The 13,279-nt window shown below is 39.3% G+C and overlaps 1 protein-coding gene across 1 annotated transcript in view; it reads right to left on the reverse strand.

The window, feature by feature from the left end:
• Positions 1-4,230: 4,230 nt before the first annotated feature.
• LOC8027808 (Down syndrome cell adhesion molecule homolog) overlaps positions 4,231-13,279 on the reverse strand; it is a 232,735-nt gene continuing 223,686 nt past the window's right edge. Inside the window, exons 25-27 of the mRNA XM_042286222.1 lie at positions 7,898-8,010; positions 5,803-5,878; positions 4,231-4,241 (exon numbers count right to left, since the gene is read on the reverse strand). Coding sequence (XP_042142156.1) covers positions 4,231-4,241; positions 5,803-5,878; positions 7,898-8,010 — 200 coding nt within the window. The remainder of the gene's footprint in view (positions 4,242-5,802; positions 5,879-7,897; positions 8,011-13,279) is intronic.

Raw genomic sequence — 13,279 nt, forward strand, 5'->3', positions numbered from 1 at the left:
TTGTCGTCAAGCAAGTGTAAGGTAAATATAATGTAAAAGATTCAGTACAGGATGATAGTTAAATTAAAAAAAAAAGTTTGGGAAAATATTTTAGGGAATATGTAGGAACACACATCGTAAAAAAAGAAGAAATAAGTGGGCACTTAAATATTTGTATTTCTTGATCAACACTACTCGAGCCAGAGTTAAGGAAGTTGATTGTATCTTACGCTATTTCAACCGAATACTTTATATTAAGAATAACTAAAATTCGCTCGTCTTAATCTCCTTTCCTTAGATCCCATTTATAACGCATTGTTTTTTTAGGAACCTACAACGAGAAAGATTGTAATACGATTAACGTTCTATTGAAAATGGTATAATGGATACAGACATTGCCATTTCTGACCCCTTTGATTGTAAATGGCCTACTCCAGTTTTTTTGACAGAGCTTCTTTCTAGTATTTTGTTTATTCAGAGACCCCTTGCAATGCGTGTATCGGATATTGTGTAGCTTTTATAAAACGCATGTTTTTGGCGTACTATAATTTTGCCTAAACCATATACATGGCCAAATATACCGATCGGCACAATTCTATGCACAATTTTTTAAATATTCGTCAAATATTTTTTTTTGCGAAATACTTTTTGCGACTATTTCTCAATCGGCGATCACTTAAATTCCTAGACAGCTCAGTTTACTGCAGATGCACTATAAATATAAAACATATGTATTGTATTTTTATGCGTACTAAACTTCAAGACTCCTTCATGATTATTAAACTCGAGTCATAATAACCCTAAGTGATTTTTTTTATTTACGTGCAAATAATTGAGAGTAGAAATCTCAAACAGTATACATTTGTTACCGGTTTCTTTTCGACTATAATGGCGTAGCTTTTATTTTAAGACTGGGTGTTATTTTTAGTTAACGATGCCTTCATGTATGACTTAAAGAAGGTATCTCAATATATGTATAGAAGCAGGCACTTGATATGTATATATTAAGTCGGTTGTACTACACGATAGTCTCGATACAATTTTCACGTTTTATACAAAATGCAGTCAATAGCTTGAGCTAAAATAATCACTAGCTTTGCATGTAACATCAGTGGGAAATAATGAAAACCGATCCACGGGCCTTATGTGCTACACTAGAGATTTGGCAGCATTTTCCATCGTAATTAACGCACTCTTCAGACATTCTTCTATACTTGAATGATTATTCAAGTACTGTTTACTATTGAGAATCGATTGCATTTTTGCTCGTTTTATGACATTACATATAAGTCATCGCAGGTAAAAGTAATTATGCAAAAATTAGGCTCTCCGGTGGATGCGAGAATGCATTCTTGGAGTCCAGTGGTATATCCTGAAACGAAAAAAAATGTATGATCATAAAGATTGTATAAGAGGGTGGGGTCTCGTCCGGTTAAAATTGTCAATATTTGGCCACCCTACGCGATACTTATAAATTATTATAGGGATATTGTAATTAATATTAGTCAGAGAAATATATAAAAGCACATTTGAATAATTCAGGAAGGGTGAGGATTAGCCTGGCCCTATTAGATTGCTAAAATATCTAAAGTAATTTTCCTGATTACTTTGTATATACCTGTTTTACAAGTAATGAGTAAATTACACATCATGAAATAGAACTTACGAAATAATATCTCAATTCAAAACAAAATACTAAACTTACACATATGAATTCACTGTAGTATTTCCTAACTTTACAGGAAACTATTGAGTTCTAAATTCCTGATAACAATAATTTAGATTTATTAGGAGGCAAAGAAGTAAGTTTATTGAGCATGTTTATTCATTCCTAAAATAAGGGTTAATATTTTGTAAAATATCTGGAATTTTTCAAAGTTCGTTTAAAGTGCGATATTGAAGATATGTTATATGAAGAGCAATAAATCGGTTGATATTTATACTTAGTAAAATTATTATTGTAATTAATGTACCACGAAAGAACCCACAATAAACATATACAGTATGTTTTTAAATCAGCTCTTCAAAAAAAGGGGTGACACGTTTACGAGTGTCGTATTCACCATGTGTTCATAAACTCGATGGCCGTTAGACGAGGATATAATGCTAATTGTAAGTTTACTAATTAAAATATATTTGCCAATTAACTTTTGAATTATTGGTTGTAGGGATCGTGACAATGGCGGTACTACCGGCAGTTATTATCGCAGTTTTAAGCACTGGCAAACATGTAACTTTTCTTTAGATAAAAATCTTCCAATCCGCGTTTTACTTTTGCCCGATTATAGAATTGTGCCCAAAAAGAGCGCCTCAAGCACTGACCACAATAACGCTTAGAAGAGTGATTTAGTCACTTTAGTTACCTCCTCACTGTCGCCGGCTCACTCTCCAAGGACACGCTGCCGACAACGTTACGAGATTACCTCAGTTCCTGAACTCTCGCAAAGGGGGGAGGGGGGGTACCCCCTCACTCCATTCAGTCCTCTTCCTGTCGTTTGAAGCGCCACCTATTTTCTTTTCAAAACTGTGTTCAACAGAGTGCGGTGAAACACCATCTAGAGCTTCAAAACTGATGCATTCCAGAGAACACACCGCAGCGACCATAGCAGCCGTCCTCCCCCAAAACGGTGGCGCTTCAAACGCAAGAACGCAAGCCGTTTTGGGAGAGGAAGAGGAGAGGGGGGAGGGAGGGTGTAATGCTTGTCCAAGAAGAGTCTATGGGCAGTTCTGTAGCTGAGACAATCTAATAACGTTTACTTCCAATGTATGAACGAAATGATTGAAACGACTACACCATTCGGAATGTCAGTGTGGGCAGCATTTTCTGCATGCACACTCTTTCAGCGATATTTTAAAATCCACCGAAAAAAAAACTGAAAAATAAATACTGATGAATGTTTAAAAATGTATCTGTGTGCCAGTTCTTTAAATTATTCGGAACTTCGATAGTATTTGTCATCTATACAGAAATTTCTATATGAGTCGTAAGCCCAACAATTAAAAGGGTAATTAGCAGATTTGAGTTAAGTAGCTAACTTATCATGACAAATATTTCTCCATCTAATGTCCACCAAGTCTGACACTTCCTTAGTGAAGACGGCGCTCCTCTAACTCTCGCTTCCTCTAAAAGCAATATGTCCGGAATGAAAGCAAACACGTTGCACATTTGTTATCTAACGGTTTACATGGTTGTGTGTTCGGCATATTCAAGGGTGTCGTCTTTTATGGAAGGCATCAAACGATATTTTATTAGATAACCGAATTGAAATACTGCAATATATAAGTGTATATTGTGCGCAAGTACCCGTAAAAATCAGTGTGTTTAAAATATCTGTGAGAATATATAGAACGTGCCAAATACACTGAAAATACTGCTACTTCGCAAATATTGTCAGACACATTTAGCGCCTGATCTGATTGAATTTACAGAAAAAATAGAACAGCCTCCAATCTAAGTGACAAAATTGAAAGGCATGAACAAACAGGGGACTTAGTAGTGTCAACACGTAAGTATAATATAATTTCATATTTGGCATGAGCCCACAAAAGAGTGAGAAGCCCTTGACAGGCAACCACGCCTTTTTGCGTTAGGCCCTCTGCAAAACTATAACTCGGACGCAAATAAAGAAAAAAAATTTACTTAGGGCTTGCGCCTGACAGTATCATATGCTTTCTCTCAGAATATTAGTAAAACAGTATTTACTTGCTGTTACAATAATGTTTACGTTTCTCAGTTGAACATCTTCAAACGTGAAAACAGTGCAAAAATTTGACAAAGGATGACTGAAAGAAGGTCACGGACAAATGGGCCTTTACTTCTCAGTAAAGACCCATAAGAAGCTCAGACCGTTCAGGGCAATTGTTACCCAGAAAGACTCTTGGCAGCTCCAGGTATCGTCTTTTCTTCAGCGACACGTGTCTCTGCTTAAGTTGGACGACCCTTTTCTTACTCGCATTTGTCCGTACACTTCTTTCACTCATCCTCTGTCAAATATTTGCGCTATTTTCACGTTTGAAGATCGCCCAACTCGCCCAGCTTACCGCCTTGTTGTTCTCAGTTAAAATATCTTTTTGCTCAAATTTAGTTTTGGCGTTTAAAGCTAGTAAAACTAGAATACAAAGTTTGTGAGTTATATTAAAACTCTATTTGATGTACAGCGGAAGATCATGAGATTAAGAAGAGTGTTTCTCACGTTTTCATGTTTGCTATACCAGACATTGCACGGATCCATCGTTGCAGCCATCCCACTGTCAAGAGATTTCTGTCAAGGGAAATACACGATTACAAAGAGATCCACTGATTTAGCAAGAATAATTGTGGTATAATGCGTGATTTGTTTAACTAGAATAAGTATAGTAATGTGTGGTAATTCGTAATATTTTGATAAAAGCACTATTTGGAATGTTGTGTTTATGCAGGTTATAAAAATTATACTTTGTCATAGTATGAATACTACAACTGCTAACAGAACAATGATTTATTGTTGGAAACGCGATAAAAACCTCGTTTTTAAACGTAACATTTGAATGGTACTATACAATATTGTACACAATATCAAACTATAGCCGTATGTGTTTCGCATGTTAAATTAGAAATACAAAGTATACTTGCGATATGAATATTTGGAACGTTTTATTTCCCGCACTAGTCTAGCACATCTAATTGTATACTAATTGATATTTTACCTACTAGTGCATATCCATTTTCATTCAACACCCAGTGGCAAATTATATCATGATAAATATAAACATGAGGTACCTTATAAAATGTCGTCTTTCAGTACTTCCGGCGTACATAATGTACAAATTACATATTTGGAAAAACTCCGATCCTACCCTACAATTTAGCCATATTGACTACTACAAAAGAATAAAAACATTGAGTACTCTCATGTAAAATTGGCCGCAACATAAAATCTCCCAAAACGTACTTCATAAAGGTGTTTCGTTTTTATTCTAAAAAGGGATGACAATGAAACAAACAGCAATGGGATGACAAAGGTTGCAATTTATGCAATATTAAGTCTGTTTTTGCATCTACTCCAGAGTCAATCCTGCAATCTGTGGAGTGAATTGAGTGAGTGACATGGTCGAAATAGGTCTAGTTATAAAATAATGACTGCAATGTGAAACTGAGCTCTATAGTTCTCATACCTCGTCGTTTTTAATGGGACATTACAAATACCAACCTTTGATTTATTATATTATGGCCTCGTCATTTGGAAATAGTTTTTTCTTGACGAGTTCGCGGGAAAGTAGTCGTACGAGAACTTTTAGAAATGTACGATATGGGGAGTGTTACCCTTACTTTACAACATCGCCGTGCTTGTCTGAATTTTCAAGAAGTGAATGGTTATGCCGTTGATAGGTTTTACCCAAGTACTCCGTAACAAGGAAGTCAAAGGAAGTGAAGTTCTAGTTAAAACTTCGTTCCTAAACCGAAGACCATATGCGGCATTTCTGTTCTGTACATGTCCTAATACAAAATAAACCGTACGAAGTTTTATAACAGAAAACAAAGTATTACCCATTATGCAATATTGGTGGTAAAAGCAACATTTTAATATATTTTTCTAGAGCAGATGGCGTTAGTCTTCTTAGAACTAAAATTTGCTTCTGTAAGATTTGGTTGCCGGAACAAAAGTTTTCATTAAATAATCACTTACATTTATGGCTACTTGCAAGGTTAAAATTTTCAGGCTCTATCTCTCACTTGCCTAGAGCTAATAGGTTTCACAGAATTACTTTTTATTAGTTTCTAATATAATATATGTAATGTTAAGAATAATATAGTTAAAAAGAAAACGTTGGTTTTTTTCTTACCTTGGCAAAACGCCGCGGTATGTGGCCTTGGAGGACTCCTCTTTATGGTCGCGTACGGAGCTCCGTCACATCTTGCCTGTGATATATAAAACAGACAATAATAAATAGACAAAAAGATTAGTAGTATCAAACAGAGATGATCTGGCAGAAAGTTTTGTCTTGAAAAATGAAATTTTAGAAGAGTTCAATCGGTTCCCCCCAACGCTAGACTGCTGTAGCCTCTTCGGAATTTTTAGATTGCGTTGATGAGGACAATGTTTGGATCTTAACTCATATATTAGCTTTTTTATAATTTTAATACAAAATGTTTTATAAAGGTAAATTTGGTATGTATGATGTATAAATTATTAGCATACACTGTGCCTATGCAAAACGGGGTGTTAGCGCCAATTCCAGCCGCATGGTGGGGGGAGGGAGATACTTTTGGTTCTGCTATGTTTACTACGCGTGTTGGGGTGTGTGTGCGACGACACTTGGTTTTCTACGGAGCACTTTTTTGAGAGCTAGGGTCTAGAAATCCCCCTCTGTCGTGTATTTAAGTGGCAGAAGAGCGCCTGCAGGAACACAAATATCACGTCTGAAGTTTGTTCATTATCTTTAGATTAGGGACGAAACCGACGCTCCCGATCCTAGGTGATTGCACAGCGGCGGCATAACCAGACGGTGCTAACCTACTTCGATGTGCTGACGACAGATGACGCAATGCGACAACCGCGAGTGTCCGGCGCCAGCCGCGCCGACGGCGCCTCGACTGACCATCTCCCTACAACGATAGATGCCTACCGGGCCTGAAAAGGGGCACAGTTCTCTCAGAAAGAAACATAGAATTCCAAAGCAAGCAAGTCAAAACATTAGAAACTTGTGCAATGTAGAGATACGAGTCGCTCTAAGGGAAGTGTAATAAACACTTTGGGAAGATTGTCTGCTAAAATAAAGACCAATCTCGGCTTCCCCTGTGGGGAATCTCGGCACAAATCCTCGGTGCCTGGGGGAGGTAGGTGCCCATCGCCGCTGCCTAGCCGTTCACGAAGCAGTGGAACGAGCTTAGGGACTTGTGGGTTTTAGGTCGTGAAGATGCGCACGCGATACCTTCGGCATATTTGTAATTTTTTTAGGAACAATTGTTCCATCATTTCATCGAAGGGATCGTCAAGGCATGTCTATCCTGTATAAGTAAATTTTAGATGTTACCGCAGTTGGCCTTCACCGGTTGAGAGTTTTAAGGTACGCTCTACTCTTTGCGGGCTCTCAAGAAAAATAAAACCGATAGCGAACCGGAAGGGACATTTCCCCCCTGAAGTCTGGCCATGTTTGTTGTTGTTTCCCTCCGAATAACCGGTATAGGCGATAATAAGCTCACGGTTATTTGGAAGAGAACTTCAGCTCTAACTTGACAGGATTCCCTCACAATAAACACTTAACAAAAATATGCAAATCCTATGCTATATTACCAGACCTCTACTTCTAAATGAGTTTTGCAATGTATTAGTATGACGTCGCTTCAAATTTGTTCAAAGGCACGTAAAATTGAAATTGCCAGCATGATTAAACATTATGCCATCTTAACTTTTGACATTGGTAAAATTGTGTACCTTATAAGATATCTTGCCTGAGCACTTGTGCAAGCGCTTACTTGGTGCGTGATTAAATTAAGCGTAGTATTTTTTAGCATTTATAACCTTATAGCGAGTTTTCAACCTAATACGATAGACATGTGATTTCAGAATGTTTTCTCTGAACTGCACAGATTATCTGTCATTGCGATACGAAGACACATCTGAACAACGATGGTCAATATTTGAGGCCAGTCAATTTCCCAAGTTTGATTAAAAACCAATATCAGAAATAATTCCATTGGGTTAATATTTATTACTTCTATTGATTGTGTTTAAATGCGTTATTGCATCACTAATTCATATCGGTTAATAACTTTATATATCGTCAAACAACCGCTGATTTCAAGAGGGTAAGCTTGTAATGTGTTATTTTTATTAGTGCTTCACTTCCAATAGGACATAATATGGTGCAGTGCAGATTAACATTTTTCTGAAACTTTCTGGAGAAGCAATGTGAATTCGTCGAAGCATGGACTTACCCGGTATGCTAAGGATATGGCTGTTGTACACTCAGGGTCATCCAAAGTCCTCTGCTGGTTTACTTGTAGAGCAGAGTAAGGTTCCGCGTACTCGTGGCCATCCCCTCTCCGAGCTGGGATAGAAAGGGTTGTCAATACTATTGCCAATGAACTAACCATGCTTATATATATATTGCAGAACAAAAGTGGCAACTGAATATACGGAGACAAAATGTAGACCGATTCTACACACTCCTGAGTTTAGATTGACACACATATTCACGGGAAGAATAAAATAGCCGCGCCGCAGTTTATTCGTAGCATTTTAGTTCAAATTAAAAAAAAAGCTAGAACTATGGATTGGGCGAATTGGTTCATTGTGATCTAGAGAACTTAAATTCGCAAAAAAAACACGCACGAAGAAGAGACACGTTCAACACAGACAGGCGCTAACTTTCAACAGATATATTCAAAGGAAACTACCCAGCACGCATGCCTGAACACTATTTTTTTATCTGGCCAACCACCTGTTATGAAAGCAACTCGTAAACACAAACAAAAGATGATATTGATTTAAACAATCGTTTCAGTTCAACGTGTCTACACAAAACCATCTGGAAAAGGCACTTTATTGTCATTTAGTAAAATCAATGGCGTGCTGACGCAGTTATCAACTGAGGACATTTATAAAATACGCTTCAACTATTTCCCTTTCAGTCCTGTTGTTTGCTCTTTTATTAAATTTTGTTAATTCTAACAGGAGATCAACACCCGCACCGTATGCAGTGTGGTGCAAGGTGCCCTCCGATTTGTTACAAATAGTTAGGTATTTTTCACGCGCCCTTTCATTAAACCACCGCCCAGTCTGTCCAATTCACACGCCCCGCAAGTTAGTGGGATCTCGAAGAGTAGAGTCGCAAGCTGTGGACTGAGTGACGTACTTTTTCAATCAATGAACACGTCTCTACCTAGTCATCATAGGACAAACTTTTACCAGCTTGCATGGAGCGGAGAAAACAACATTGACATCGTAATTAATTGCTATCTCCTTAAGGTTGTAAGACACCTTGAGTCAAAATCAAGACACTTGAAGTCTTGATTTTGAAACTTTTTCTCAATGACCGTCCTCTCTCTTGCCTTTACTTTTGATATTTTGTAGGAGGTCTTTGCACACGCTGGTAATCAAGCAGGCGGGGCAGCCCGCCCTGTCTAAGCGTTCTACCTGAAGTTTAAAGCTAGTCGTTAAAACGTGATGGCAGTTTTTCGTCAAAGCAGCCTGAAGAAAACAAGGGAGCAATCCCTTGCTTTATCAGCTTAGAATAAGCGCTATTAAAACACAGGGGTCTCTTTTCTGAACACGATGTGTACAACCAGTACACGTGTTTATCTGTAAAAGTAAGCTGTGGGTATAAAAACTGAATACACTTGTCTATGAGAAGTTCCCAGGTGATCTTCAATCCGTCCGATATAGCCTGAAACAATTTGACGACCTTTGTGACCACTTCAATTTAACACATCTGCGCGTAATCATCCACAAAACCATAAAATCTGCGTGACTAAAAATTCTAAGCACATGCATGTCATTAAGGACTTCGAGTGTGCGCTTGTCCATGGATACGAAAAATATATCACACAATACTGGGGCTGCTGAGGAACCAATAGGAATATCCGCTTTTTGCACTTAAAACATACTATTAATGTTCATGAGCGTCGACCGGAGATAAAATTCCAAAAATGCTAAAAAGCTGTCGCTGCTGACGCCTGTAGAATTTTGAAGCACAATTTCTTCAGATTAATTGATATTGTCCCGAACAACGTTAAAGAGTCCTCCGTGTGTTACCGAATAAAACAGATCCTCTACATCAATCCTAAATATCGAATGCGCGTTCGGCATTCCCATCTGTAGAACTTTCACTATTTCCCTTGAGCTCTGAGCCAAAAAGAATAATTGCTTGCTATCCCCCTCAGATGCTGCTGTAAAAATCGGTTAGCCCGCACTTGCCACGTGCCACACTCAGAAACAATGACTTACACAAGGTGTCGCACCACCTTTATAAAATAGCAATTATGTACGTTATCAATGTCACTTTCTCCGCTCCATTCAAGCTGGCGAAAGTTTGTCTTATAATGACTAGACAGAAACATGTTTAATGCTCGAAAAAGCTCGTCAGTCGATACATAGCTTGTGCCTCTAATGTTGTTTACGAGATACCACTGAAGTGCGGGCGCCTGTATATTGAACAGACCGGAGGGTGTTTTAATGAACGGGCTCGTGAACATCGTTTAGCGGTTCGTAACAAATCGGGGGGACACATTGCCGCACACGGCATGCGGTGCGGGTGTGATCAACACCACCTAGACAGAAGGCCTCCTGACGCTTCATCACAGTCAGATCGATCGAGGCCTGAGATTGGGCACGAGTCCTGCTCAGTGTTCGGCTGGGCTCGTTTCCAATCAGCGTCTCGAAGGACGGGCTCGGGGGCAATAGCCGAGTTAGCGCCTTTAGACTCTGATGACGCTTCATAGAGGGAGAGGAGACCATGCGGAGACCTTCTGTCTAGGTGGTGTTGGTATGGTCCACTGTTAGAATTAGCAAAGGTTATTAAAAAAGAAAACAACAAAACTTAAAAGGAAATAATTGAAGCGTATTTTACGAAGTCCTCAGGTGACAACTGCCTTCGAGTTCACTAAATGACAATGTAGTTTCTTTTCTAAATGGTTTTGTGTGGAGACGTCGAACTGATGCGAATGTTTAAAGTATTGACATCTTTTGTTTGTGTTTATGAGCTACTTTCATCACAGGAGGTTGGCAAGATAAGAGGGACTATTCACGCATTTGTGCTCGGTGGTTTCCCCAGATCAGTTGAAAGTTAACGCCGGTTTGTGTTTGATGTGTCTCTTCTTCGTCCGTGTTCTTTGCGCTTTGAAATCCCCCAGATCAAAAAAGCACTAACATCTGACGCTGCCCCGTTGATGATTCTTGTTTTGCTCCGTTTGTTTGTACTGTAGAACGCGTTCAAAAGAAATGAAGAACGGGCTGGACTGACTGTATTTTGTACGCCTCAGAGACAAAGCTCTTTTAGAAACTTTTTGTGGAGCATAATGGCATCTGCATTTGATCAACCTTTTAATGAAGTCAGTTGCAGCTCTCTTACATATAAAAGAGGTAACATGAATGGTCCATTAGTTCGGCATCTCGCCGAACAAATGTCTAGTCGAGTAAAGATTAAACAGAAAAATTGGCAGCGAAATTTACCTTCAAAGTCCTATAATACCTGAAGTGCAATATAGACATTGGTGAGGGAATCGGTCTTTCAAGGTGGCATATATGTTCCCAAAAAATCGAGCCACGAAACTGAATGGTTGCATTGGTCACGTAATCTCATGCCACGCGACTTCTATTTCTCCCGCAAAGTTTAGATGCCAACTGGATTGGTGCCTAGGGCACAACACGTGAATTTTTCCGCTAAATTCAGCAGCTAACTTTATTGGTGTAAACAAGTCACGCGACGTCAATTTCCCGTTACATTTATCGGAGAAAGTGAGTTAATGTTTTGGCCACAAGACGTCAATCTTCCGGGTCAACATAGCTGCGAAACTGAGTTGACGAATAGGTGACGTGTCGTAAATTTCTCTAAGGTGTATACATCACTTGACGACAAGGGACGTCATGTGGCGTCACTTTCTCCGCTAAATTTAGCGGAGAAAGGGAGAGAAAGGCAAACGCCCGGTAAAAACTATAACCTGCGTCTTTCCAACCCCAAGCGTCATTGCGAGTGGATACAAGTAGCGTCCTCTTTCCACGTCAGCGTCATCGCCAGTGCTAGTCATGACGTCTTGGAACGAGCTTTACGGTAGCGCACGATGACGCCAAGACGAACGCGCACACCGCTTTGCAGTAACTATCCTCCAGCTTTAACGTGATTGCACGTCTTCTAGGTAGTATTAGCCACGCCCGCAAAAGAGGGTGACATGCCCGCTTCGTGATCGCACTGATCCAAGTGGTGGATAATTTATGGCCGCAGCTATGAGTAGCCGGGACCAAAATTTTCCAGGACTTTGGCATGGCGGTAGGTTCGTGACATGCTAGATATAAGTTGACGGGGAACATCTTCCCAATCTGCTCTGTGAACTAAAAAAAAAAAAAGTGTTTCTCCTAGGACATTTAAGACGTGAGTATAGACCTTTCCAACAAACGCCTTCTGCGAGCTGCCATCTTTTCTTACTGGACTGTTAAACGCCTTCTAAACACGCGCAATAGCGCCTCTTGCGAAAAAATCGTACGCCGCGCCTGCGTAACAGTCCAGTGACTCGACATTTTTCGCCTGGGCGATAAGCGATGGAAATGTCTATAGGACCGACATAAGCGAGCGGTGGAGCGGGTCCGAGAAAATTCTGCTCCATTTTATTTTAGGTCAAGATTACGAAAGAAAGAAGAGCGTGCTCATAACGCAAACAACAAAAGCAGCAGCAGTGGAGGTCGTTTCCGGGAGTTCTTTTATTTATGTCTAGACGCTTGAGTCAAATTGGATAGTATTCGCCTGTTTGTTGTTAAATAGTTATATACTTTTCTTCACAAAGGAACCAATTTTAAAAATTGTACATATTACTCAGAGTTTTTATGGTCTTATGATATCGTTCTTCAAAAACAATTATATTTTGGAATGTAAAGTGAATATTTAAAATAAACATTTTGTGTTGTATTTGTTATTTTACTAAACAGATCTCACGTTGTACAATATCTATTGATAGTTTCATTGAACTTTTCGCTTTGATTTGGATGATGCCTAACTCAGCACTGATCTGTAAGAGGACATTGGGGCCTCTTCAAGCTGCAACAGCAGCTTGTTTCTCTACACCTCTTTCACCTTTTTGGTAAAATTAGCTTCAGCTAAATACATGTATGAAGATTATATCGTGATACTGAGACTCATAGAAGCTTACTAAGACCTTCTTTAGTAACTTTTATTTTCAGTGAGCTTTAGTCTCTAAAAAAGTCGCTAGTGGCTTTATGTTAACATTTGTAGTGCTATAACTTGTTGCAGCGGTTCCATAGGTTCCAAACTTAGGGACAACGGGCGATGTCCCTAAGTTTGTGTCTCACCGGCGAGGTGCTGACAGTTGTTGGCAGAATACCCCAAAAGAGTCACTTGTCTATGCAAAGGTCAAGCTCAGCTTTTTGCAGAGGTTTCGCTACACCACCGAGGGATATCGTGAAACATTCCGGGAGAGCAAACCAGAAGATTCAAAGACGGGGAAGCAATTTGCGGCTCGGGTCCTTGGCTACTTAGACCGCTGGATTGAGGCGGGCGAGACTCGATAGTTGGCGACCAGTTCCTGAAAATATGCAGTACCAAACTAGCTAAATTCTTAAAGGAGAGAAATTGCAAGTGTCTTGAGAAG

This window comes from Ixodes scapularis, unplaced genomic scaffold (assembly GCF_016920785.2).
Source record: "Ixodes scapularis isolate PalLabHiFi unplaced genomic scaffold, ASM1692078v2 PGA_scaffold7__128_contigs__length_106722199, whole genome shotgun sequence".
Taxonomy (NCBI): Eukaryota; Metazoa; Arthropoda; class Arachnida; order Ixodida; family Ixodidae; genus Ixodes; species Ixodes scapularis.